Source organism: Eptatretus burgeri, chromosome 3, assembly GCF_056783735.1.
Source record: "Eptatretus burgeri isolate ZD-2024b chromosome 3, Ebu_testis_v1, whole genome shotgun sequence".
NCBI classification, from domain to species: Eukaryota; Metazoa; Chordata; class Myxini; order Myxiniformes; family Myxinidae; genus Eptatretus; species Eptatretus burgeri.
The window spans coordinates 75,730,120-75,754,955 of record NC_140963.1 but is presented as its reverse complement, the minus strand read 5'-3'; the positions used below and the strand labels follow the sequence as shown (position 1 = coordinate 75,754,955).

Genomic DNA, 24,836 nt, shown 5'->3' with positions numbered 1-24,836 from the left:
CCGAACATTCTCCAAAAGTCATTTTGCACCATAAACAAGGTGCAAAAACCGATCCCCTTAACTACCGACCTATCAGCTTATGTCCAATCATCAGCAAGGTCGCTCAGCATGACATGGAATCCATAATCACAGTTGACATCAATTCTCTCCAATGGCCAGATCTCAGACCATCAGTTCGGATTAAAACCAGGTCACTCCACCTTGGACATGCTGCTTGCACTCTTCCAACAATGAATGGAGGCCCTCATTGTCAGATCTTCGAAATCAGGGCCATCCTTCTGAACATATCTCAAGGTTTTGATGCAGTCTGGCATCCCGCCTTGTTCTCAAAACTCTCTGCCTATGGCATCCAGGGTTCACATTATCTTCAACCTCATTCTTCAGGTCTTCAAGACCATCTCAGGTCATCTCCCATCCTAACCCTGATATTTTATATCCATAAAACTCCCCAAACTCGCCTCTTTCCGAGTTTCCAGTTTTTCCTTCCGTTTCTGTGATTGAGAGTTTGCAGCTGCATCCATCAAAATTTGTTCTCCCCATTTGTTGTGTTGAATCCTTATACGTCCTGTGTACTATCTAGCTCCTCCACGAGCCTTGACACCATATCCTAATCTAATAAAAGGCAGTGTGTATGTGTGTGTGTGTGTGTGTGTGTGTGTATGTTTGTGTGTGTGTGTGTGTGTGTGTGTGTGTGTGTGTGTGTATGTGTGTGTGTGTGTGTGTGTGTGTGTGTCTGTGTGTGTGTGTGTGTGTGTGTGTGTGTGTGTGTGTGTGTGTCTGTGTATGTGTGTGTGTGTGTGTGTGTGTGTGTGTGTGTGTGTGTGTGTGTGTGTGTGTGTGTGTGTGTGTGTGTGTGTGTGTGTGTGTGGGTGGGTGTGTGTGTGTGTGTGTGTGTGTGTGTGTGTGTGTGTGTGTGTGTGTGTGTGTGTGTGTGTGTGTGTGTGTGTGTGTGTGTGTGTGTGTGTGTGTGTATGTGTGTGTGTATGTGTGTGTGTGTGTGTGTGTGTGTGTGTGTGTGTGTGTGTGTGTGTGTGTGTGTGTGTGTGTGTGTGTGTGTGTGTGTGTGTGTGTGTGTGTGTGTGTGTGTGTGTGTGTCGTTGATTGGTATCTGCATGTGCAGGTTTCAGAATGTGAAATGGAGTCCTCCCAGGGTGGGCTCAAAGTGTCCACCTTCATTTCGGTAAGGAGTCACGATTCATGGACCAAGCTGTGAAGTTTTCTGTTCTCAAAGTTTTGTGCCGAGGGCTCTCTTCAGGATCATCGCTGAGCCCCGGACAGCTTCCAAATGTAGTTCAGTTGTAGTAATATTTCCAGGGATGGTTTTTAGCTCACCTATAAAGTTGTTCCAGGGAGATTATGGGATGGCGCGTCATCAGTCCACAAATACTTGCAACTTCTTCTCAGAAACTACACATACGATTTCAATGAAATTTGACCACAACCTTTATCACCCGTGATGGCATAAAAAGGGGGGGGGGGTCTGAAGGGGTCTACAGAAGGAGTTTACGGGGGTGGGGGGAGTGGCTTGCTTCCCCAAAGAGGTATTTGCTTTCTCAAATGATACACGCAATTCCGATGAAATCTCACGACAACCTTCATCACCCATGACGTACCAGTTTGTTCATGACATTAGAAAAATCTGCTCTAAGGGTGTTTAAGGGGGGTTGCCCCCCAAAATATGTATTTACTTTATTTTCTGAAGCCATACACACAATTTCAATGAAACTTGACCACAACCTTTGCCACCCGTGATGTACCAAGATTTGTTCATGGCATTAAAAAAAAAATCCATCGGTATTTACTTTCTTCTCAATTATATATTTTGTGGGTCATCCATGCCGACCCGTGGTTTCCTGATTATCTTATCCAGCCGCTACCAGGTGAGCAAGCCTGGTGATGGCTTAGTGGTTAGGGTGGCGGCTTGGGATCCTAGGGTCCTGAGTTCAATCCCCGTTGGCCGCTGAATTAATATACACCAGGAAGTTGACTCAGCCTGTCATCCTTCCGAGGTCAGCAAAATGAGTACCAGTGTATTGGTAAGGGGGACACAGCATCAGCGGCATAGCAGCGTCCCAACCAATGATGCAACCACCACAGTCACAGGCTGCACTCGATAGAGAGACCAGGTGAGTGCCCAGGAGTACTGCTCCAATGTTTAATACCTCTGTGAGGTTATTTGTCATTATTCCTGCAGGTCCAGCTATCACTGGTACAACCTTGTCATTCTTCAGCTTCCAGGATCTTCTCATTTCATTCTTCAGGATTGGTGTTTGGTCATTTTCTTGATTTCAGCACTGTTTAGTCCAAAATCACTGGTATCAACACCTCACTAAAGCCTGTATCACACTGGGCTGCGACAGCGTTCTGCCAGGGCACAGCTCCCACACCATTGTAGTACTGTCAGGTACTCTCTTACTTGTTTCCCAACTGACAATATGATTGCTGGAAGGGAGAGGCATCATATATATATATATATATATATATATATATATATATATATATATATATATATATATATATATATATATATGTCCCGATTTCTCAATTGTCACGAACAGTTGTCGTGCGACTGTTGCACGACATTTGCGCGATGGTCGCACGACCATCGCACGACAGTTGCATGTGCCAAAAAAAAATCTGTTTTGTCACCTGAACGTCGCGCGAATGTCATGCGACATGTTTGCGAACTCCAGGTGAAGTTCATCCCAAATTTCGCCGGGAGTTCGTGGGACATTCGTGAGACATATGCAAATGTGTTTTAGTATAAATTCAGTGTGATTCCAAGTGAAAATTATCGCTGTTTTATCGCAATTTGGTGTCTCCAACTCGTCACGAGCTGTCGCAGCCCAGTGAGATACAGGCTTTAGCAAAACCTTCTTCTCAGTTTTTTTTTTTAAACCTAATTATGATATCTGTTCACAACGCTTTGTTTTCAATGTTCACACTCGATGGGATCATTAGGTTGTATGTGAGCGGTCGGTACTTCCATGTTTTCAGTGATTACTTTTGCTTCATGTTCCCACAAATTTTCTGGAACTGGGACATCAAAGTTTTTGTGGATGTGCCAGCGGATTACATTATAAACTCTGTTGTGTCGTTGTGTGTACAGCTGTTCTGACATGAGTTTGTTTTTGTGTGTGTATTTGGTCATTAAGCATAACATATCATTCTCCTTACTAACCCCACCTCCACCCCTCACCTTTCTCTTCTTTTTTTTCATATCTCTCTCTCTCTCTCTCTCTCTCTCTCTCTCTCTCTCTCTCTCTCTCTCTCTCTCTCTCTCTCTCTCTCTCTCTCTCTCTCTCTCTCACCCCCTCCTCGCATCCCTCCCTCCCATGGTATAGCAATGTTTGGTGAGGCATAGCTCTCCCAACCTCCCCCCACCTCTTTTCTAGCTTTCCCTCCCTCCTCTCTTCCTCCCCTTCTCTCTCAACCCCCCTCCTTAATACCCCCATCAGCGAAGCGATGGGTTATATTTGCTGGTGTAAAAATAAAAAAGGGAGACAGTTTATAAGGGATGGCTGAAGGAAGGAAGAGGGAAGAATGAAAGCTGAATGGGTTGGGGGGGGATTTGTAAGGTTTTTATTTGAAAGGTTTTGAGTTGTAAAAAGAGAGAAGTATGATAATGGATGAGCAGAATATAAGGCAAGAAAGAGGTGAATGAATTATCGGGGGTGTTTGTTTAGGAGAGGTTGAATTGTAAAAGGAAGGAGATAAAAATGCAACACTGAAGACTCACTCGAGCATGTCTCCGAGCAAAGGCCGAGACAAACACAAAGTCGAAATCTCATGTATATGACAATGGGAAGAAACCGGAACTGGAAATTTAGGCTCTTGTATCTCGTTCCAATAACATTTTGACATTCCTTTGTATGTATGACCAGTCCATGAACAAAATGCCTGAACTCAGCACGACATGGATGGTGCTCGTGGTGGCGGATGCGGGAGACGAGGCAACAGCGTTACCCATCATGCTTCGACACATTCAATCAAATTAAATCAATGCAAATGTGAAATGAGATCAAGATCATGGAAAGAATGGTTAGTACGTTGAAGATGAGTGGATTTCATGGTGTAAGAGTTCAAATAAACACGATTCTTAAAAACCAGAATTGACATTTATATGAAAAACTTACAAATGAACGAAACAATTCAGTGCCAATACCAAACATGTTTACATTAAAAGGATTGCCATATTCGAATATGTAATAAATAAACGATTTATAAGCTTGAACATTTTAAACCCGACAATCTTCCTGACCCATTAATGTTACACCTGTGAGAGATTTGATGTTATATTGTGACCTCACGACACCTGAGAGCATACAAGATGAAGACACATCAAGCAGGGACATCGATCACTCCAACACTTTGGAGTGCTTTAAACAAGCAGATCAAAAGTGGAATCAAATGATGGAAAGATTTCATAACTTAACATTAAATAAGTTAAAAAAGAAAAGTAATAATACAATAATAATAATCATCATCATCTAAGAAATAAAAAGTCGTTTCATCGTAATCTGCCGTGGGATCGAACAACTATTGATGGCACGGTCTTGTTCAAAAAGTCTCATCAACTGAGGCAAAAGAAAACACAGCAGTACAAGGGTTTAGATAAATAAATTTTATTGTATTGTAGATTGCTGCAGGATATACAGTATCTAAACCACCGGAGTGAATCGTTTGGAAATGAAGCAAATGTGACGAGGTCTGGCTGGTAAGCAAGCAAGACAAATTACAGACAAATTACAGATACATGTCCATCTCTTGAGCACCCTGTAGAAACACCAATGAGAAATTCACGTTGACATTTAACCCTGTTATTGTATTTGCCTAAAGAAGCCCAAATGCAACATACAGTCCATCTTGTCGTGTGAGAGGGGGAGGGGGGGTGAGCATGGGGTGTTCAAATATTCTCAGAATAAGACAATAGCCCAAGAAACCCCAAGACTTTTATATTTTAAGACGTAAACCCATAATCCAGGCTGTTTCAGTCCACTGCAGGACAAAGATCCCCCACCTTAACACATGTCGAGGGGTGTTTGACATACAAGCCACTTGGTTTGACTGGCCAAGTGTGGGATGGTGGGAGTGAGCGTCATCGCATTGACAGAACCCAACGAGTCAGTGGGGGAAATAAATGAGTCTTCAACCACTCGAACAGCCGGCTCTTTTCAATATACAAGCACATATAATCAGAAAGAAAATATTTCCTGACAAAACTACCCAAGGTATGAAAAAAAACAAATTCGTTTATTGTACCATTGTATTGTTCCGAGACCCTTTTTGAATGCCCCTCAAAACTTATAAAATGAAAACGGTGTTGATTTGATTATAGTCGCTTTATCATGCGGTCCTTATGTCCAAATGAGATTGTCATAGTCTTAGGGGACATTGAAGTTATTCTTGGCAATGACTGATTCAGGAATGGACAACTGGATTGAAAAATAGAGGACACAAAAAGTGAGGAAGTGGAATCTGGTGACAAGGTTCTAGAACGATGTCCAGACAAGACGACAATGGACAAGGTCTTGTTGGTCAGTGAGTGGAACATTTTATAGTTAGTTGAATGGAGATCATGAGAAAGATGCATCGATATACATAGATTTGGTGAAGTCAACTAGATGGATCAAATGGCCTTTTCCAACATCTCAATTTCCTAGTGATAAATGAATGCAGCAGCAACCTATCGAAGCAGTGCATGAAGCATGGAGCATTCACAAATGCAAGGAAAAGGATCCGTAATGGTTATCAAAGCCGATGTGATGGAAATTGCGTCCGTGCCATGCTACCGGATATAGAGCAGTGCGCATAGAAACGAGGCTTGCATCACCATTAACCCATGTGTTCCATCTTGCATCATGATAACCCTACCAACAGGTTACGAATACGTTGTGGGTGATCTAAGGCAATTACAAAATGACGTGGCACTCACTCCTGCAGTATCAGAGACAAAGATACTGGGGCTTGTTAACATCAACGTCAAGAGCTATGGGGCCCTCCATGGCAAATTGGCAAAAGGAGTTTCAACAATAAGATCCTTCAGTTGCAGGGTCTAATCAAGAAATGAAGAAACAATAACTTGGCAGACTTGTATCAATCTAAATGGTTCAAAATGAGGTGTTTGCAGAACGATCGACTTTGGAAAAAACGGAAAACGCTGCGTGTTAAAAATGGAACGTGCTTGGCATTGGAAGGTGTTTCATCAAACCAAATCGATTGAGCTTTCATGAAGTCCAAAACGGTGATCCAGAAGGAAACCAAGGCACAAACTAGATACGAGGATCATTTTTATCCACCCGCACAACATCCATCCCCCAGAGTGCTGCGGGCTGTGAAGCTCAAAGCATTTTGTTTGAGCAAGTATGGATGGTATCCGAGGAGAACACCTTCCTTTCACAGAGGGGGTAAACCACCAATTAGGATCTTACCTTTGCCTTCTTGGTGCAATTCGTTTGGAGAACATAAACGATACAGCCAAAACACAGTACTACGGATCACACAATCAAGTGTTCCTCTCGGTGTGGCGGACGTAGCAAAATAGACGACTTTATGGAACAGAAGAGATGCTGTTCTAAAAGGCACGTATGATACAGCATTCCATGCCAAATGTGGGAAACCTGAAACAATCGACCTGTTGTCCAGAGCCATACGGCCTACAAGGGAAGGGTATTGATGCGACGCTCACATGCAAATGTAACATTGCTTGAAGACAGGAACAAAAGAAGAAAAAGAACCAAGAAAAAAAAAAGAGGTAAAAGGACTTGCAGACAAGACAGGAGAAAAAGAAAGAACAAATAAGATACAAGTACATTGATAGAAAACTTACGACTGTATATCAATGTGTGCAAAGTATTACTGCAGGAGAACTGCAAAATAAGCAAAACCCATCCATACAAGCTGGGTCAAGGTAATTGCTTCGCAAAATATATTTACAATGCAGTGTCTAAAACAGGAGAACCGTCTTCAAAACAAAAGTCGAAGAGAGAGAGAGAGAGAGACAGAGAAGCAGAGAGAGAGAGCGAGAGAGCGAGAGAGAGAACGAGAGAGAGAGAGCGAGAGAACGAGAGAGCGAGAACGAGAGAGAGCACGAGAGAGCGAGAGAGAGCACGAGAGAGAACGAGAGAACGAGAACGAGAGAGAACGAGAGAACGAGAACGAGAGAGAACGAGAGAGAACGAGAACGAGAGAGAACGAGAGAGAACGAGAACGAGAGAGAACGAGAACGAGAACGAGAACGAGAACGAGAACGAGAACGAGAACGAGAACGAGAACGAGAACGAGAACGAGAACGAGAACGAGAGAGAACGAGAACGAGAACGAGAAAACGAGAACGAGAACGAGAGAGAGAAAGAGAAAGAGAAAGAGAAAGAGAAAGAGAAAGAGAGAGAGAAAGAGAAAGAGAAAGAGAAAGAGAGAGAGAGAAAGAGAAAGAGAAAGAGAAAGAGAAAGAGAAAGAGAAAGAGAAAGAGAAAGAGAAAGAGAAAGAGAAAGAGAAAGAGAAAGAGAAAGAGAAACAGAAAGAGAAAGAGAGAAAGAAAAAGAGAAAGAGAAAGAGAAAGAGAAAGAGAAAGAGAAAGAGAAAGAGAAAGAGAAAGAGAAAGAGAAAGAGAAAGAGAAAGAGAAAGAGAAAGAGAAAGAGAAAGAGAAAGAGAAAGAGAAAGAGAAAGAGAAAGAGAAAGAGAAAGAGAAAGAGAAAGAGAAAGAGAAAGAGAAAGAGAGAGAGAGAGAGAGAGAGAGAGAGAGAGAGAGAGAGAGAGAGAGAGAGAGAGAGAGAGAGAGAGAGAGAGAGAGAGAGAGAACGAGAGACATAGAGATAGTGAGAGATAGAGAGAGATAGAGAGAGATAGAGATAGAGAGAACGAGAGACAGACACACACACACACACACACACACACACACACACACACACACACACACACACACACACACACACACACACACACACACACACACACACACACACACACACACACACACACACCTTATAAAACACAGTGTGATTTCACATTGTTGTTAAAAAACAAATAAAAATAAAAAAAACAAATTATAAAAAGGTTACATTTTGGCATGTCTGTTGAACCAGGTTTGTGATGACGTCAAACCTGAAGCGCAGCACCAAACTTCGAGGTGCATTTCCAAATGCCATCACGTGGCCTCACATTTCACTGCAGACACGATCGGCCACACGCGGCTCGTATTTGCAGTTCAAACCGTCAGAACAGACGTATATGAAGGGTATTGCTAAAATCTTTTTTTTGTATTTAAAAAAGAAAAGAAAAGAATGAAAAATTATCAGGACTTTAAGCCCCTTTCTGTCTTTCAAACTCATGGAATTAAGATTTGTTTTAACGAGCACTTTTAAATTAACCCTCCAAGGGGGCAAGGGAAGCCTGTCCTCCTGGATTCTTGGGGTCTGGGAAAATGCATAGCAAGTTCGGTTTTCGAGTCCCAGTCTTCGAGTTTGATCTCATCAAATCCAGGGGCATGCGTGGCGAGTCCATCCTCCACGAGAATGAATCCCAGGATAAAGTCTGGCTCTCGTTAGTTCGGCGGTACGAGTGCCAAGTACAACCTTGAGTCATGAGGCTTGTGTGGCAGACATAATCTCTTCTCACAAGATGTCGGAGGCTAATTTCAACCTCCTGCAAGTCTCGGCGTATATATCATGAACTCCAAGTTCATGCATAGACTCGGAGACTTATAGTCTTCTCTTCTCCCGTGGGACACCAACAATGAGCCACTGTGCTTCCTCTTTCATGTTAGAGCCACAGGCCCAGCACGAAGCAGCATGCACCAAGGGCTACAATCTGCTGGATTGAATGGGCCACGAACATCACAAGAAGAATCTGAAGAACATTATTATGACTACCATTGGCAGCTGCATCGTCACGGTGCAACTGCCGTTGGGCTTGATTCAAGTCCCACAGTCGTGGCCGGCTGAGATGCGGTTGCGGCTGGTTGAGTTGTGGATACATTAGGCTGTCCGGTGGTTGTGCAAGACCCTCCGGATGTTGAGGTGAGCGCCTCTGGACCATCCGAGTTTTCGAGCATCTCTTGTATGAGAGGCGGCATGGATCCAGGGATCTCCATCTTGAGGGTTATGACACGCTCTGAACCTGAAAGAGACGGCAGTGGAAGTGTACGGCATCTCATCGATGTTGCATTTACGTGGCGCTGCCAAAAATCTTCTCAACACAGGGATCAAAGAATTTACGAAGAACACACTTGTCTCAAGACTCAAATACACAAATCGGCTTGTCTAAGCAATCTGTTCACGTCCAAATAAATTTCAATCCTTGTTTTATCTTGTTCTTACAGCCGGTGGGAACACAAAATAATTTGAACGCAAATGCGATGGCAAACTGTCAAAGGAAGAATATGTGATTCAAGTCAAGGACCCCTGGGGGAGCCATTTACATGACTGCAGACGCGACGAAATGTAGTCATCACAGGCATTAATTCAGGAGGCAAAATGAGTAATCTGAAGGTCAGCACTGTAATAGCATGGAATACGGTTTACCAGTGGAAGTTGGATAAAAGGCTGATGGAATGGATGGCTACATGGTGGGTTTTTAATGGGGCATATATTGCATTGTGCAAATTTTTGACACCCCCCCCCCTCCTGACCCCCCGATTGCCTGTATGTAATTAAATGCATCACTTCAAGTGGACGACTTGTGACGTAGGTTTTTCATCAACAACAATAAACCCCACTCGCCTTTGAACTGTCAAGCATGGGTTGGAATCTAGGACGAGCGACAAACTGAAATCCTGGTGTTTCGCAGACAGAGCGGTTCTCATTGCGTGCGTGCCGTGCTTCGGATGGATGTTAAGCTGGGACTCCTGTCTGCCAGCATTAGTTGGTGGCCCTGAAAGATTACACACGCCTTCTATCGCTCTTCACCAAGACGTACAAAGTTACCTCTTTACAGACGAGTGTCCCCCACTCAGTAATTATCACGTTTGTTACACACTGTTCAGGTATCGTCACAGCATTTGTGGAAGAAAGGAAACAAACTGTTCTCTAGCCATGCTCGAATCGTGCCATCGTTTATCCTCCATTTTATCCGACTCCAAAGTGGTGCAAACTACTCACTTTCAGGTCTTTACCATTTTGACCATCTTGGATAACTGGTTGGGATGACTGACCCTTGCGGTTATGCAAATGTGGTCCCATTTGCGGGTATGCAGATGGTTCACCAGGGTTCTTGCTCTCATCCCCCCTCAAGGTACGTGTGTGACAGGGTTGGCAGGATGGCCTCGAGCTGCTAAGCCTGGGTTTGAATCCTGACCAAGCTATAAATTGTCATCCAGGTGTTTATTAGGCAGGGACAATCATGAATGTGTGTGCCGTCTCTTGGATGGACGTTAATGCTTCAGTCACATTTGGCTCGGCCGGCGTAGGGTCTAAAAAAATCTACGGGCACGAGCAATTATAGGGCGGCCGCAGTATTTCCAAGGTCACACAATGTAGCAGTCACATATGTTTTTATTTTTCGGGTAGCCGCACGGGGTATTTAGAAATTGTGGAGACCGAAAACGTGGGGGTGCTTTACGGTCTTTGATTTGATGTCGCATGGTGACCTTAGGGCATCCCTGCGGCGGCCATATAATTTTCAAGGCAGACGCAAGGTAGCCTCAAGGTGCCCACAAGGCGACCGCAGGGGGGGCCCTAAGGCGAACGTGGAAATAGTGCGGCCGCCGTAATTTTTTGGGAGTTGGCAAAATTCATTTTTCATTGATAAGAGCCTACGGAAAACGCACGAATAACGCAAGCCCACCGTACGCCCTACGTACGGTCAACATGGAACACATCTACGTCATGGCTACGACTTGTCGAAGTGCTACGGCCAACCTAGAAATGAACAAGGTTATAACTCCGCGCTTTAATTCCACGGAGACCCCTACGGCCTATAAAAGATAGCCATACGGCGTAGGGCCACCCTGAGGCCACCTCAGAAACTCTGCGTCCGCCGCACGTTTGTGTCAATTCTGGGGGGGGGGGGGGGTACGGCCGCCGTATCCGAGCCGTAGAGCAAATGTGACATGCTTAAACAGGTATCCTATCTAATGGCATTATTTGGTGGACCTTAAAGATGTCACGGTGTCCTTCACAAAGTGCAGGCGAACTGTCACCGGCACCCTGAACAAATTACAAACTCCTGCCCTCACCTACAGGGGGCATTGCATCAGCAGGAGTGCCGCACCCTCAGCCAATGATGTACTGCATATGAAAGAAGGAGGTACGTCATGAAAGAAACAACGCTTGAAGAAACTATCGTGTTTTGCTCTTTTAGAAACGAAAATCAGGAAACAACAGACTTCATTGTCTGCTTTAGTTTATAAAACGTTATCTTTTACAAATCAACGAATCTTTTAAATGTTTAAACCAGAAGATTCTAGAGGCAGAAGCAAAATTCCACTGTGGATTAAAAAACAAACAAACAACAAATGCAATGAAATGATTGTGAAAAAGAAATGATTTAATTGTGAATGCCCCCAATAAATAAATAAATAAATGGTGCTCTTCACAATGTCTTAAATTAAATAGGAGTCTGATTGCCAGATGTTACATCCAGTAGCAACAACTGTTGGAATGAGAACGATTCTACCGAATCCACATGAGCTGCACACCTAATTTGACGACGACGTCACCCGACCACCCGAGCGGTCTTGGAGAACAAGTTCCAGATGCTCATCAGAAATTGGTTTCCAATTTTGTGTGAGCTTTACAGGCCGTTATGCAATGACTTTGTCAAAATGTAGCACAAAACGGGCATTCGTAGTGTGTAAAATAGCAACGCACAAAGATCATCCCTTTAATTACATCGCTTTGCGAACACTGGGGTCCGAAGTGGTGCATCAAGGAGAAAGACCTGGACCATACCTTTCGCACTAATTCCACGCAGGTCCGTGATCTTCATGAGGATCTTGGGAAACATGTGCGGCTTGCTGGGCCTTCGTTTCCTCACGTAGAACTTGAGGGCCTCAAGGAGTGGCTCTTGCAGCCGGTCCACCTTGCTTGGATCTTCCAGTTCTGGGCGGTCTGCAAGTGCAGTACAGCATAATGTTACCTTGTGACCTCACGCACAGGACTTGTGACGTAACCCACCATTTTATCAGCAGCATTAGCAAATCCCTCAGGGAACAGTTTGCTCAAAGGGGCGGAGGAAATTAATGGAAAACACAATGGACACAGCAAAGTAGTAACGATGAAATCCCCCCCCAAAAAAGAGAGAACAAAACAGTGGCATTTTTATACTCATCTTTTTAAAAAAAAAAACTAAAGAGCTGACAAATGCTTTTTAAAACTTGTATTCAAACCATTTGTCATGCATATAAATAATTCTCCAATTTGGACTAAGATGGAATTTATCGAGACGATCGGAGAGTCAACATGATAGGAACCAAAGAGGGATTTTCTGGGATGAAGCGATGGTATATAAAGCATACTGACCACCTGTGATGAGGCAAATGGCGCTGAGGAGACCCGCCTCGGTGTCGTCCATACCCAGCGGGATAAGCTGGCTGGCAAAGGCGAACACGAGGTCAGTTAACGGACCGAACCCCGCGTTATGCATCTGCGTGCGGTTGAGTGTTAATCCATCTGAGAACGTCATGGTGTCATGCTCGGGTGTGTAACGTGTGCAAATACGAAGGATCTGAAGGAATCGGGAACAAGCGAGGGGTTGGGAAGGACAGGGGATTGGATGGGATGGTTGGGGATAAGGGGAGGCGGGAGTAGGCAACAATTCAGCTCAAGTCAGTCACAATTGAATGAAGCAGAACTTATCCCTCTTATTTGCAGATGAGAAAGTTTGATACAGTATTGCTCAAATCGGTGGTAATTATCTAGGACGGTCATTGCTTAATGTGGGGGTGATGAATAAACGTCATGGTCCAAATAACACACCCTTTTCAAAGCAAGCACCTGTTCTTCTGTAGACTCTGTCATAACTCATTCAACACAAACACAGAAGATGTGGTTACTAGACGAAAAGGATTACACCAATTGTTGTAACTCGTTCTGCATTTAAAATGAAACAATTGGGATTTGAACATCTTGCTATCTCGAAACAATATCTTTTGCACATTAATCCCAATTCAATGGACAATATTGCTTAGAAAGGTACAAAGATAAAGGACAGGAACACCTGATAGCTCTGTGTCTATCGAACAAAAGTGGTCATCGCTCGTAAGTGGTGAAAAAAGTGGTCATCGCTCGTAAGTGGTGAAAAAAGTGGTCATCGCTCGTAAGTGGTGAAAAAAGTGGTCATCGCTCGTAAGTGGTGAACTTTGCTTTATATCCATACATGGAACATATCCAGAAGTGATTAATTTATTTATTTATTGTTCTTTCTTCGCCATTCACAAATGGCCACAACAAAGTGGAGAAGTTGTTGGTCTTGATAAATGTGCTTTTAGAATTCAGAATATTTTTCATTCGCTGTTCCTTTCATGTTTTGTTTTGGCAAATTTAAGAAGCCAAAGGAATGGAATACATCAGGCTATCGCTGTGCACGAGCTGTACCTAACGGATCACAGCGGGGGTCCGGTAAACACAGAAGTCCAAAGCTGGAGCTGCCAAAATCTCATGGTGTTGCAATTGGGTAAAATGGTCTCATTGCATTGTTTTCATGGGACATCATATCATATCTCCTCTTTTAATTCACATATTACTTCCCCCCCCCCCCCCGTCTCAACCACCCCCTCTTCCCTCAGGTTTCGCCACACTCCTCAAAACAATGCCACTTAAGTGCAGATAGCCACTACAAATCTCAAATCTTAAAACAACATATCAATGTAATGTTTTCGTCACATGCAATGCCATACTAAAGTAGAGCGAAGTCGATAGTGTGCCCTCGCAAATCCCCACGCTCGCCGCCAAAAGCAAAGTTGAAAGATGGCAAAACGTTCCACCAAGAATATGAAATTTTGATTTTTTTTTTTTTTTCCTTTTTGACCCCTGTGACCTTAAGTCCCCACGATCTGAGGTATGAACATGGTGGTCAAACGCAAAAAATCTTACATCCCTCAATGTTGATTGCATATGCAAAGTTTCATTAAAAAAATGTTTGTAAATGTGCCTCGAATTTTGGTTTTGACCACGCCCCAGGGGGGCGGAGCAAAGTGATACTGCTCTTGCACCTTCTTGCCACGTGGTGATCATAACTGCCAAGTTTGGTGAATTTCTGCAGAACCGTTTAGGAAAAGATCGTGACAGACAGACGGCCAATGACAATAGCTCTTCGGTTTTTTCCCCAAAATCATGGGGATAATGACACTGAAGTCCATCTCCGGAGCATATTCGTGCAAAATTACATCAAAAATCTCGACGTCAGTGAGCCGTAACATCAAAAAAGAAGATTATAAACGTGACACGTTCATAATCAACACAAGGATTTACTACACTCGGTCGACGTCATTAGACGTTGGGAGTAAATTTTCGACATAATCGACACATTTTAATTGAGGTAACTTTTCTCGTGCTCATATTCTAGCTTCCCCGTTGTTTCGTACTGCTTCTAGAATGTAGATGAAAAAAAACCACAAGAAGTGAACTCGCTATCACGACTCCAACTTGTGACACACGTTCATTTTAAACTTTACTTACAGAAGTAAAATAGGCATTTACACCGATTAAATTCTGCACACCAGGATGTCGAGGCAAGCAGCCTTGAGAAGCGTTATCTGATCATCAATGGCGAGTGTGGAGAACCCAGGGATGCGCTTGGCAAACTCCACAGTCCTCACGATGCACTTTGTGGACAGATCACTGAACTTGTCCCAGAGATCCGCGTCGAGCGTGACACGCTGCCCGGACCCATTTGTCTGCAAGAAAAGGTGAAGCGGTATTGAGCAGAAGCACCCATTTCGAGAAATATTAACAACCATGTTTTATACACTTGTATCATCTTTCAAAGTAGACATGAGGTATTTCTTTTCTGGGTACTTACCTCTGCCACTGAAGGTGGACGGAGGTTGTTTTCACCCCTGTGTGTTTGTCTGTCTGTCTGAGCAGGAAATCTCAAAAAGTTGTGGATCGATTCGGACGAAACTTTGTGAACAGGTTGGGGGTGTGACAAAGACAAATTGATTTGATGTTGATGAAGATCCGGATCCGAATACGAGAAATTTTTGAATGATTCTTCACCAATGAGGGATGGGGCCAAAAACGATATATTGCACGATATCTCAAAAAGTTGTGGATGAGTTGTGACAAGACTTGGTCGATAATTTGGTTGGTTGACAAGATCAAGCCGATTAGAATTTGGTTAACGTCCGGATCCAGATTCAGCCCATCAGTGGGATACAAAACGTAAACTGTTCAGCCTGGCGGAGGTATGTACTCGACTAAGTGCCGTTTTAGTTTCCTATGTGGCTGTCAGGATAGCCCAAATGTAGTGTACTCAATCATTGCAACCTCATCTGGGTCTGTGGGCATGAGACATTAAACCAGACTACTTCTTGGAAATAATAAGCCATTGTGTGCCATTATTGCAGCCAAATGAAAATTTTCTGTTTTGATCAAGAGTTGTTTTGCAAGCACTCTGCAATGGCGAAGCAAACTTTCCAAGGTTAAATTCTCAGCTACAGAAATGCACATGACCCTTTCATGGACACCATCATAACCCTAAAGTAGAGTGGGAATCACAACCGTCCTACAATTGAATATTTTGAACACCGTGTAATAACTTTACTGCAATAAAACAGGACGAAACCTCTCAAAAAAAAAAAAAAAATGTACCAATGCAAAACATTTTCACTCAAAATTCAAATGAAGGCATCTGCAATTCACATCTGCCAAAATATGCCAGAAGTGACAGTGAGGAAACAGCAGCTCATCGTGGGCAATTTGTTTGTTAAATTGCTGCACTGTTGCAAGATGGATTGCATCACATGAAAGAATAATAATAATAATAATATTATTCATATTAATAATAATGAGTTCCAAGCAGTAACACGAAGAGTTTTTTGTACACAATATTGAAGCTTATGGAGGAGTTAGAACATATCAATAATCATCAGGAAGTAACAATTAACAAAAGGAACAGTTGAAAGAGGGGAAGGAACACTCCAACAGTGGGGTTGATGGGCAAAATAGAGAGACATGGACAAATAAGGGATGTGGAGAAGAATGAGGACAAAGGGAGGACAAGGGTGAACAAGATAGATGCAGCTGCAAATGCCGAGGAATGAAAAACTGGAAACTTGGAAAAAGGTGGACTTAAGGTGGGTTGAGGAGGGTAGAAAAGATCATGGTTTTGGATGAGAGAAGAACCGAGATGGAGGTGAACGGCTGCCTTGAAGCCCTGGATGGTAGAATGAGATAGAACAGACTGAGGAAGTTGGTAAAATAAAAAATTGAAGTGAGGAGGGGAATAAGATAGAGTTGAGGAAGGTGAAAGGACAACACGTGGGAGAAAAAGCATAATGAAGCATGCGGAATCAGAGCAGAGACAGAATTTGCAGGTTGACTTGCTTAAGCCCTAGGTGAGTAGGGCAGACACTCACAGGGTCACAAATTTGACAATAAACCACAACAAGGTATGGTTAAACATGGAAAATTGAAAAAAAAACAACAAACAGTAACACAGGGATGAAAACATAAAGACATGGCGGATCTGGTCCGGAAAACTTAGCTTTGATGAACTGGAAGGAGTAACTGCACGACCCAACATCCAACGCGCTTGGACCCAGAATGGGAAGTGAGTTGGAAGGCTTACTGTTTTTAAGAAGTACTTTCATGTAGTTATCCATGAGACACGATCAAATTTAGCATTGTTTGAAAGTGGCAGAAGTATAAAAAAAGAAAGATGTTTTTCTTTTCGGAATAAGCATCAGTGCCATCTTGGATGAAAGGGAAGGATTCATGAGATATGGTCATAAGTATAGAAATAATTTCTACAGTTTGAAATAAACAAGTAAAAAAAAAAAAGACAAAAATGTCATCGCCCCCATTGTTTTAATCATTTTTACTGAATGGTGTTAAAGGGCTTGCCCCTTATTTATGTACAACTAAAATGGACACCAGTCTATCAGTCAGCCATCTTTGATCAAATCACAAAATAAAAATAGGAGCAGGTTTATGCCATCATGTACTGTGCTTGTGCAAAGTTTGAACAAAATCGGACTATACATGTCTGAGAAATGGTCGGGGACACATTTAAGTAACAAAATGGCCAACAGTCAGCTATCTTGGACCTGATCTCGAAAGTAAAATGATGTGGTTAGGTCAGCCATCATTCCTTATCGGTGTCCTAAGTTTGAACAAGATTGGAAAATGCATGTCTGAGAAATGGCTGAGGACATGTTCGACACCGGGTTGTTGTTTTTTTACAACTAAAATGGCTGCCAGTCGGGCATCTTAGATCGCATCGTGAAACAAAATGATGTCCATGTGTACGATCATCTGTTGGCTTTGTGCCAAGTATGAATAAAAATCGGTCCATACATGTCTGAGATTTGGTTGCGGATGCACGCACGCACAGACACAAAAAATCGAGACCAAATTCAAAGCCTACATTTTGGACGAAGTCCAATGGGGGCTGATATATATATATATATATATATATATATATATATATATATATATATATATATATATATATATATATATATATATATATGTAGACAGGGTAGGCCATAAAAAGGCAAATAAAACAAACAAACAAAATCATAACTCGACACTCATGAAATATATGAAGGAATTTTATTCCATGAAATATTTGTGCAATCCTCAAGTTAAAATATTTAAACCAAATGCTCAATATGAACTCCCCTCTGTGCTGTACATTTTCTTATTCGTAACAACTGGTCAAAAAATTAACAATTCTGGCCACCAATAATCTCCACAGTCCTTCCTGGCCTTCCCCTCTTTCAACTGTTCCTTTTGTTAATTGTTACTTCCTGATGATTATTGATATTGCTTTACTTTCATCCATGTGTTTGATCAAGTTGAAATTTAAAACATGTATTCCCCATCACTTCTCGATCACAATTGTCAAGTTTCACGTCAATTGATTAAGCGGTTCCAGAGAAAACATTATTTAATATTTGTTCTTAAATCCGACATGGCTGCCAAACCATGTGACATCAATTATTCCTCAACACCCTCGTACACGCATGCCTTGGGGAACATTTATGTGAAGTTTCCCCTCAATCTGTCCAGCTGTTCTGGAGAAGAAGATTTTTTTATGTTTTAGGGTAAATCCAATATGGCTGCCAAAAGCATGTGGCTTCTGACATCATATGTGTGAACCTTTTGTTCCTCATGGATAGGCGGTCATACTTGAAAAGTTTCACCTCAATCTGTTCCGCTATTTCAGAGATTTTTGAAGGTTAAAAACAAACAAATCAATATGGCTGTCAGATCACGTAGCTGATGACGTCATTAAAAATTGTGGACCACTGTATCCCTCGATGACCCTCAAATATTTTCATACTGATCGGGTGTAGCATTCGTCATATTATGACGTCATAACGAAGGCACCTATGATGTTGTATTAAAAAAAATCTCACTCGTTTCCCATGAGTACTTGCTTTGTGGCAAGTTTCAATTTTTTCCTTGGTGTATATTACATAGGCCCTCCTAGTTAATGACATCTCTTGACAGAAGGTCGAGTCTCGAGATCTGTTTCTTGCTCACAAGGCACTATGGAGGCATTGCAGTCCTCCACACACTCTTTCGACACATTTCCATAAAACTGTTCCAGGTTGCAAGTGAGTGTTCTTGCAGAAACCCTATCCTTGTTGTACTTCCCATATATAAGCTTCATGGTTCTTCTTGTTCCTTAATCCCCTTATCATTTGTGAAGCGACTCCCCAATTCAGACATTTTTATGCTCTTCATTCAGGTCCTTCAAGAAAGCAGCCCACAATAAACTCATACCCACTTCCAAGCTTTTAAACAACTGGCTGACCACCTGCACCTAATTTTATAACTGCCCCCACACCCTCCACTTTTATAAGGCACCCCTGCACCTCCTCCCCCCCAATCTAAACTGGAGTTTGCCTGGACATTCAAGACTGTATGTTACGCTCTGCCCCTCATCAGTCTTTTTGTCATTAACTTTTCCAAGTATTCAGGTTTTCCATGAGCTTTGACTTTTCATTGAAAATATAAGAAAGAAGGACACAAGTCCCAACATCACCTAAAAACAGGATGGGTAGTGATGGAATATATACAAATCAAAAAAAGGCTCTTCTGGCTAAACAGTTGCATCGGCTATAAGGCATGAGCTTAACAGAGCGACAGCCCTCTATTTCCTTGTAAGATTGTCCTGCAGCCGATACCGAGAAGACAATTTAATTCTCAATTTGATAGACCAGTGCACCCCGGAGAGGGAGCATCCATGGACCTGTGTTCCAGGCTCGTTGGCCCTCATCGGCATGGAGCGGAGCAGAAGCTCCTTCCCGAAGTGGGAAGTAGTGATGGAATTTGGCCAAGGTGCCAGCAATTGCTTGCTCACTCTTCGCGAAGTACACCGCGGAATTTTTAACGTCCACCAACTAATGCTGGCAGAAGGGACGCCCAGTTTAACATCTATCTGAGGGATGGCACACATATTCATGAATCATCCTGCCTATAAAACACCGGGATGACAGTTGGGCCGAAATTCAAACCCAGGCTAGACAGCTTTGAGCCGAGTGTGTGCATCTCTCGGCCATCCTGAGATACACACAATCTATACCTCTATACATAGTGTGTGTGTGTGTGTATATATATATATATATATATATATATATATATATATATATATATATATATATATATATATATATATACATTATACATACATACATACATACATGAACCGGAAAAGTTATATAAATAAATGTATTCAGGTAAAAGGTATATGAACGAGTAATAGGCATCACATAAATCCGAGATCATGTGGAATGTTGGCCGAGGCCCTCACTTTTTTTCTTCCTCACTTCCATGCGATCCATCCATCTGCCTCCAATTGTTCTGCATCTTTAAAATGCAGGTCCTTCAAGAAATGTCCTCAGGATAAGCGGTTCCTCCATGCCATCTTGGATGATGGCTGTGCCATCACCCCGTGGCTGAACCTGCTCCTAACGTCTGATGGCCGATGAGTTTTTTTTTCTTTTTCGGTCCACCATCAGGTTTTCTCTGCGTTTCATCAGATGACCTAAGCCTAAGTAAATTTCAGCAGTATTCAGCTTCTCCAGTACTTAGTGCTGGTACAACCTAAAACAGCTTGTTCTTCATTTTTAAAAAGCTAACTTTGACCAACTGCACGCTGTGCATATACCTCCTGGGACTAGTCACTTTCAACAAGATGAACCCTGAGCACACTGCTGTTCCAGGGATTCTGCAACTTAAAATAGAGGGGTTCACACCCGCTAAGCATGATGTACTACACCACATAGCTACCACAAATTGTGTACTTGTGATTCTGCTCCAAGAAATACACCTTCGCGATGAAAGTAAAGCAAACATACACGGCTTCAAATTGCTTGTCTTTAATCAGGCAGCCAGTACCATGCTATCGCCACTTACGTCAAGTCTTCTGTCTACGACTGCATAGTAATTGCAGTGTCAGCTCCTGACTCCAACCTGCAATGGCACATCATCAAAATACAGGATCTCTACACCATCAATATGTACAAGCCACAATCAGTACTCCTCCGGCCTCGGGACCGCCCCACTGCACCATCATCCCCTGTTATTTATATAGGGATTAGGGTTACAGCTCGCTCTCTCTCGCTCTCTCTCTCTCTCTCTCTCTCTCTCTCTCTCTCTCTCTCTCTCTCTCTCTCTCTCTCTCTCTCTCTCTCTCTCTCTCTCTCTCTCGTGCAGCCTGTGGCTGCTGGTTGCATCATTGGTTGGGACGCAGCAATGCCGCTGATGCAGTGTCCCCCTTACCAGTACACTGGTGCTCATTTTGCCAACCATGGAAGGATGACAGGCTGAGTCAACCTCCTGGTGTATTTTTTAATTCAGCGGCCAACGGGGCTCAAACTCAGGACCCAAGGATCCCAAGCCGCCACCCTAACCACTAAGCCAAACACCAGGCTTGGGATTACAACTACACCACAACAAATGGTGCAGAACTTTGTAACTGGGAGTCCCAATCTGATTTCACTCTTCTTTTTGATCATCGTGAACCAGCAACTTTCCACTCAAGCCGCTGGAACACCACTACAAAGCCTGATCTGGCATGGTGGCAGAGCGGTAGCGTTAGAACACGGACAAGACTGGTTTTAGATAGATTTCCACTCTCCCACCACAGATCTGGCCTCATTAAGAGAGCCCCTCTCCCGGCCCCAATACCCTCCCTTCTATCGAAGAAATGGAATTTCCACAAGGTGAACTGGGATGACTACAGGGAAATGACAGATGACAAAGCAGCCACACTTCCTCACCTGGACTCCCTCAACATCGAGGAGGCATATATTTATTTTTGTGATGAGATCACGGTAGCCTTCATTCCCCGTGGCTGCCGCAGAACATACGTACTAGGCTGGGATCCCAAGTGCGAAAGGCTCTATGATGCCTTTATCTATGCATATAATGAGGAGGAAGCCTCTCATACAGCATCCAAGTTAAAATCCTGATTGAATGAGGTTCACAAGTCACGATGGTGAGAAGCTGTTGAAAGCATCAATTTGACACACTCAAACTGCAAAGCCTGGCAGCTGATCAATCACCGAAATGGAAGAACAGCAAAACAACAACCCTCCCCTGTTACTCCGGATTTAGTTGCCCATACACTCGTTAACAATGGCAAATATCCGCAGCCGAATAAAGCTTTCTCCCGCAATGTCAAGTCTAAACCTCAGGAGATTAGGCATTCACCATCTGTTGATCTTGGCCTCACAGAAGAAGTTTCACCACCTGACCTTGAGACTGCAATTGACAAACCCAAGCATGGTAAGGATCCAGGCCCAGACAATATTCGTGCTCAACAGCTCATCCATGCAGGCTCTCATCTTCGAGACTGGTTGAGGATGTTCATGTCGCACTGCCTTGCAACAGCTCGAGTCCCATTGGTCTGGAAGATAGCAAATGTTGCAGCTATCCTCAAGCCTAACAAGCCAAAAAAAGAACCCAATGAGCTACTGCCTGATCTCGCTCCTGTCAGTTCCCTTAAAATTGTTTGAAAGTGTCATCCCGAACAAGATTGAGCCATTACTTGAGCAAGTTCTACCGAATTAACAAGCAGGTTTCAGGAACCACAGGAGTGCAGAAAATCAGGTGCTGGCTGTCATATAATATATTGAGGATGCTTTTGAGGCCAACAAGAAATGTGGTGCACTCATGATTAATCTCTCATCTGCCTATGACATGCTATGGCAACGCGGCATGCTTCTCAAGCTATATAATACTTTTCAAGACAGATGTATGGTACAAGTCCTCAATGAGATCATCTATCAGCACCTGAAAACAATGTTTGGAGATGGACTAGCAAGCCAGACCAGGACCCTTTAGGATGGCATCCCCAAGGGTCTGTTCTTGCTCGAGAACTTTTTAACCTCTATACAGCTGATTTGCCACACACTTTTGGTGTGAAACTGACCTATGCAGATGACTTAGCCATCCAAAAGACATGTGACTTTTTCAGGGTGTAGAGCAGGTCTTGTCACATGATATTGACACAATGCACACCTATTACCATCAATGGCGACTCCATCTTAATGTGCAGGAGACCACCTGTTCAGCTTTTCACCTGAGCAACAAAGATACCGATAGACAACTACAAGTTTGCTTGAATGATACTCTCATGTCTAATTCATATTACCAACACACTGACCGACCTTGCTCTTAAGTTGGACAGGGGCTTTACTTTCCACAACCATGCTGAGGATGTGGCTGGAAAAATGGCAGCGAGGGTCAACCTGTTAAGGAAACTAGCAGGTCATGACTGGGGAGGAGATTTCATAGCCCTATGCTCCACCACACTGGCATTGGTGCATGCTCCAGCAGAGTACTGTGCTGCTGCTGGGGTAGAAGAATACACACAAGTAAAGTGGATGGCCAGCTCAAATCTGCCTGAAGAGTCATCAGTGGCTGCCTCAGACTGACACCCACCCAACACCTGCCTGTCCTTGCTGACATCCCGCCTCACCACCGAAGCTTTTGACTGAAGTTCATCCCCTCTACAACAAGATGCACGAACCACTGCAAACTCAACGACTCAAGAGTCGGAAACCTTTCTGCAGGGCAGCCGAGTCTTGGGCGCTTGAAGGCCTGCATGTTTTCCTGGAACTTGGCTGACACAGCAAGCTGTGATTGTGGAGAGCCCCAAACTGCAGAACACTTGGTGGAAGTGTCCCACCCACCAGTTGGTAGGAGGTTGGAATGCCCTTGCACAGCTTGATCAGCAGGACCAAGAATAGTTGAGAGCTGCTGGGTTTACATCTTGCATGGCTGACGATCGGACCACAAGAAAGAAGAATAAGATGAAGATGGGTTGCAGGGTGTTTCATGTATCAGGAATAAACGGCCTTGACCGAGCTTTGTTCGGCCTCGGCCGAATAATTCTGAGTTGTGTGTTGGTCATGGAGATGGTCGTGTGTAAAAATAAACAAATTATAATTCAAGGTGGAATGTAGGGAGCAGTGATGGTGAAGTGTGAAACAATAAATAAATAAACCAATGTCACCCGCAGGGTGACCCTTATCTTGCCAAAAGGTGACCACGTGTGACTTCTTTAAGGTCACACTGAGGTGAACAGAGCTGCTATCCACCAGGAGCGACTCCTTGAGGAATATCTGCCGACGAGAGATTCCGATGAGAATTGTTCTACAGAGTAACCGTGAAAAATATGGTTTTGCCTCATAACGTCACCAAATGATGTCATAATGTCTCAAGCTTGACATATCTAGAAAGCACTCATCGAGGTGTTCAATTTGAGGTACTACACGATATGGTTCCTAAAACTTGAAAATTTGACCTTGGGGTCAAATATGTTTGACCTGAGGCGCTAACCATGAAGGTCAAGGCCAATCGCCACCAAAAATTAATCAGCTGAGCGCCAGACCATGAACTATATTCCCATGAAGTTTGAAGACGATCCGATCAAAATTACTCAAAAAAAATAAGGGTTTCGTCGACTCCCCTGATTTGCGACAAAGTGACCTTGACCTTTGACCTTGACCTTCAAAATGTTGTGTGCTGAAAGGGACCTCGATAGGCCTCTGATATGCGAAGTTACAAAAATTTCTAATGATAACTGTGCTCTGCAGAATTATTATTACAGACAAACAAACAAAAAAAAAAAAACATACAAGCTGACTAACATATCTTGCAAAAACTTCGTTTTGGCAAGATAATAAATAAATATTTTGAGGTGTTATGTCGGGAGAAATAATGGTAGTGTAGATAAATAATTAAAAGTTGTGTATTTGTGGTGTTGATGGTAAAGTGTCCATAAATAAATAATGGTTCCCCAAAGCATATACAGTGTCGCCCCCTTTACTTTTATTTCTTTATTTTAATTGCCAAGATTCAGAAATATCATCGTGCGTCCCATATGACTTTTGGCTCGGATCCCAAAATAATTTGCCGTGCCACATACCCAGATGTTATTGCATACTTGTGCCAAATATGAAAGAAATGCATCCGGTTATTTTAAAGTTGAGGCCACATAGAGGAACAGGACCAAAAATACAAGCCCCCCAGGCAGGCTGATGCCCAGTTGAGGGCTAACAAGCCAGGAAAGCGTGTGATTGTTCCATCACAGACACTTATGATGTAATTGTTGGACTATTTCCCAGAAGATCACCGTATCAACAGCAGAAGTTCCACATGGCACGCACGCCATACAATGTAGGTTGTTTTGCATGTTGTGAGAAACCCAGGT

The 24,836-nt window shown here is 43.2% G+C and overlaps 1 protein-coding gene across 3 annotated transcripts in view; it reads right to left on the bottom strand.

Annotated features, from left to right (window-relative positions):
* Positions 1-7,886: 7,886 nt before the first annotated feature.
* Positions 7,887-24,836, bottom strand: part of LOC147030205 (retinoic acid receptor beta-like) — a 264,218-nt gene continuing 247,268 nt past the window's right edge. For all 3 annotated transcript variants that reach the window (XM_085874018.1, XM_085874019.1, XM_085874017.1), the window contains 4 exons: positions 14,659-14,835; positions 12,461-12,665; positions 11,891-12,049; positions 7,887-9,119 (listed from right to left, as the gene is read on the bottom strand). In XM_085874018.1, coding sequence (XP_085730144.1) covers positions 8,890-9,119; positions 11,891-12,049; positions 12,461-12,665; positions 14,659-14,835 — 771 coding nt within the window. In that variant the 3' untranslated portion in view covers positions 7,887-8,889. The remainder of the gene's footprint in view (positions 9,120-11,890; positions 12,050-12,460; positions 12,666-14,658; positions 14,836-24,836) is intronic.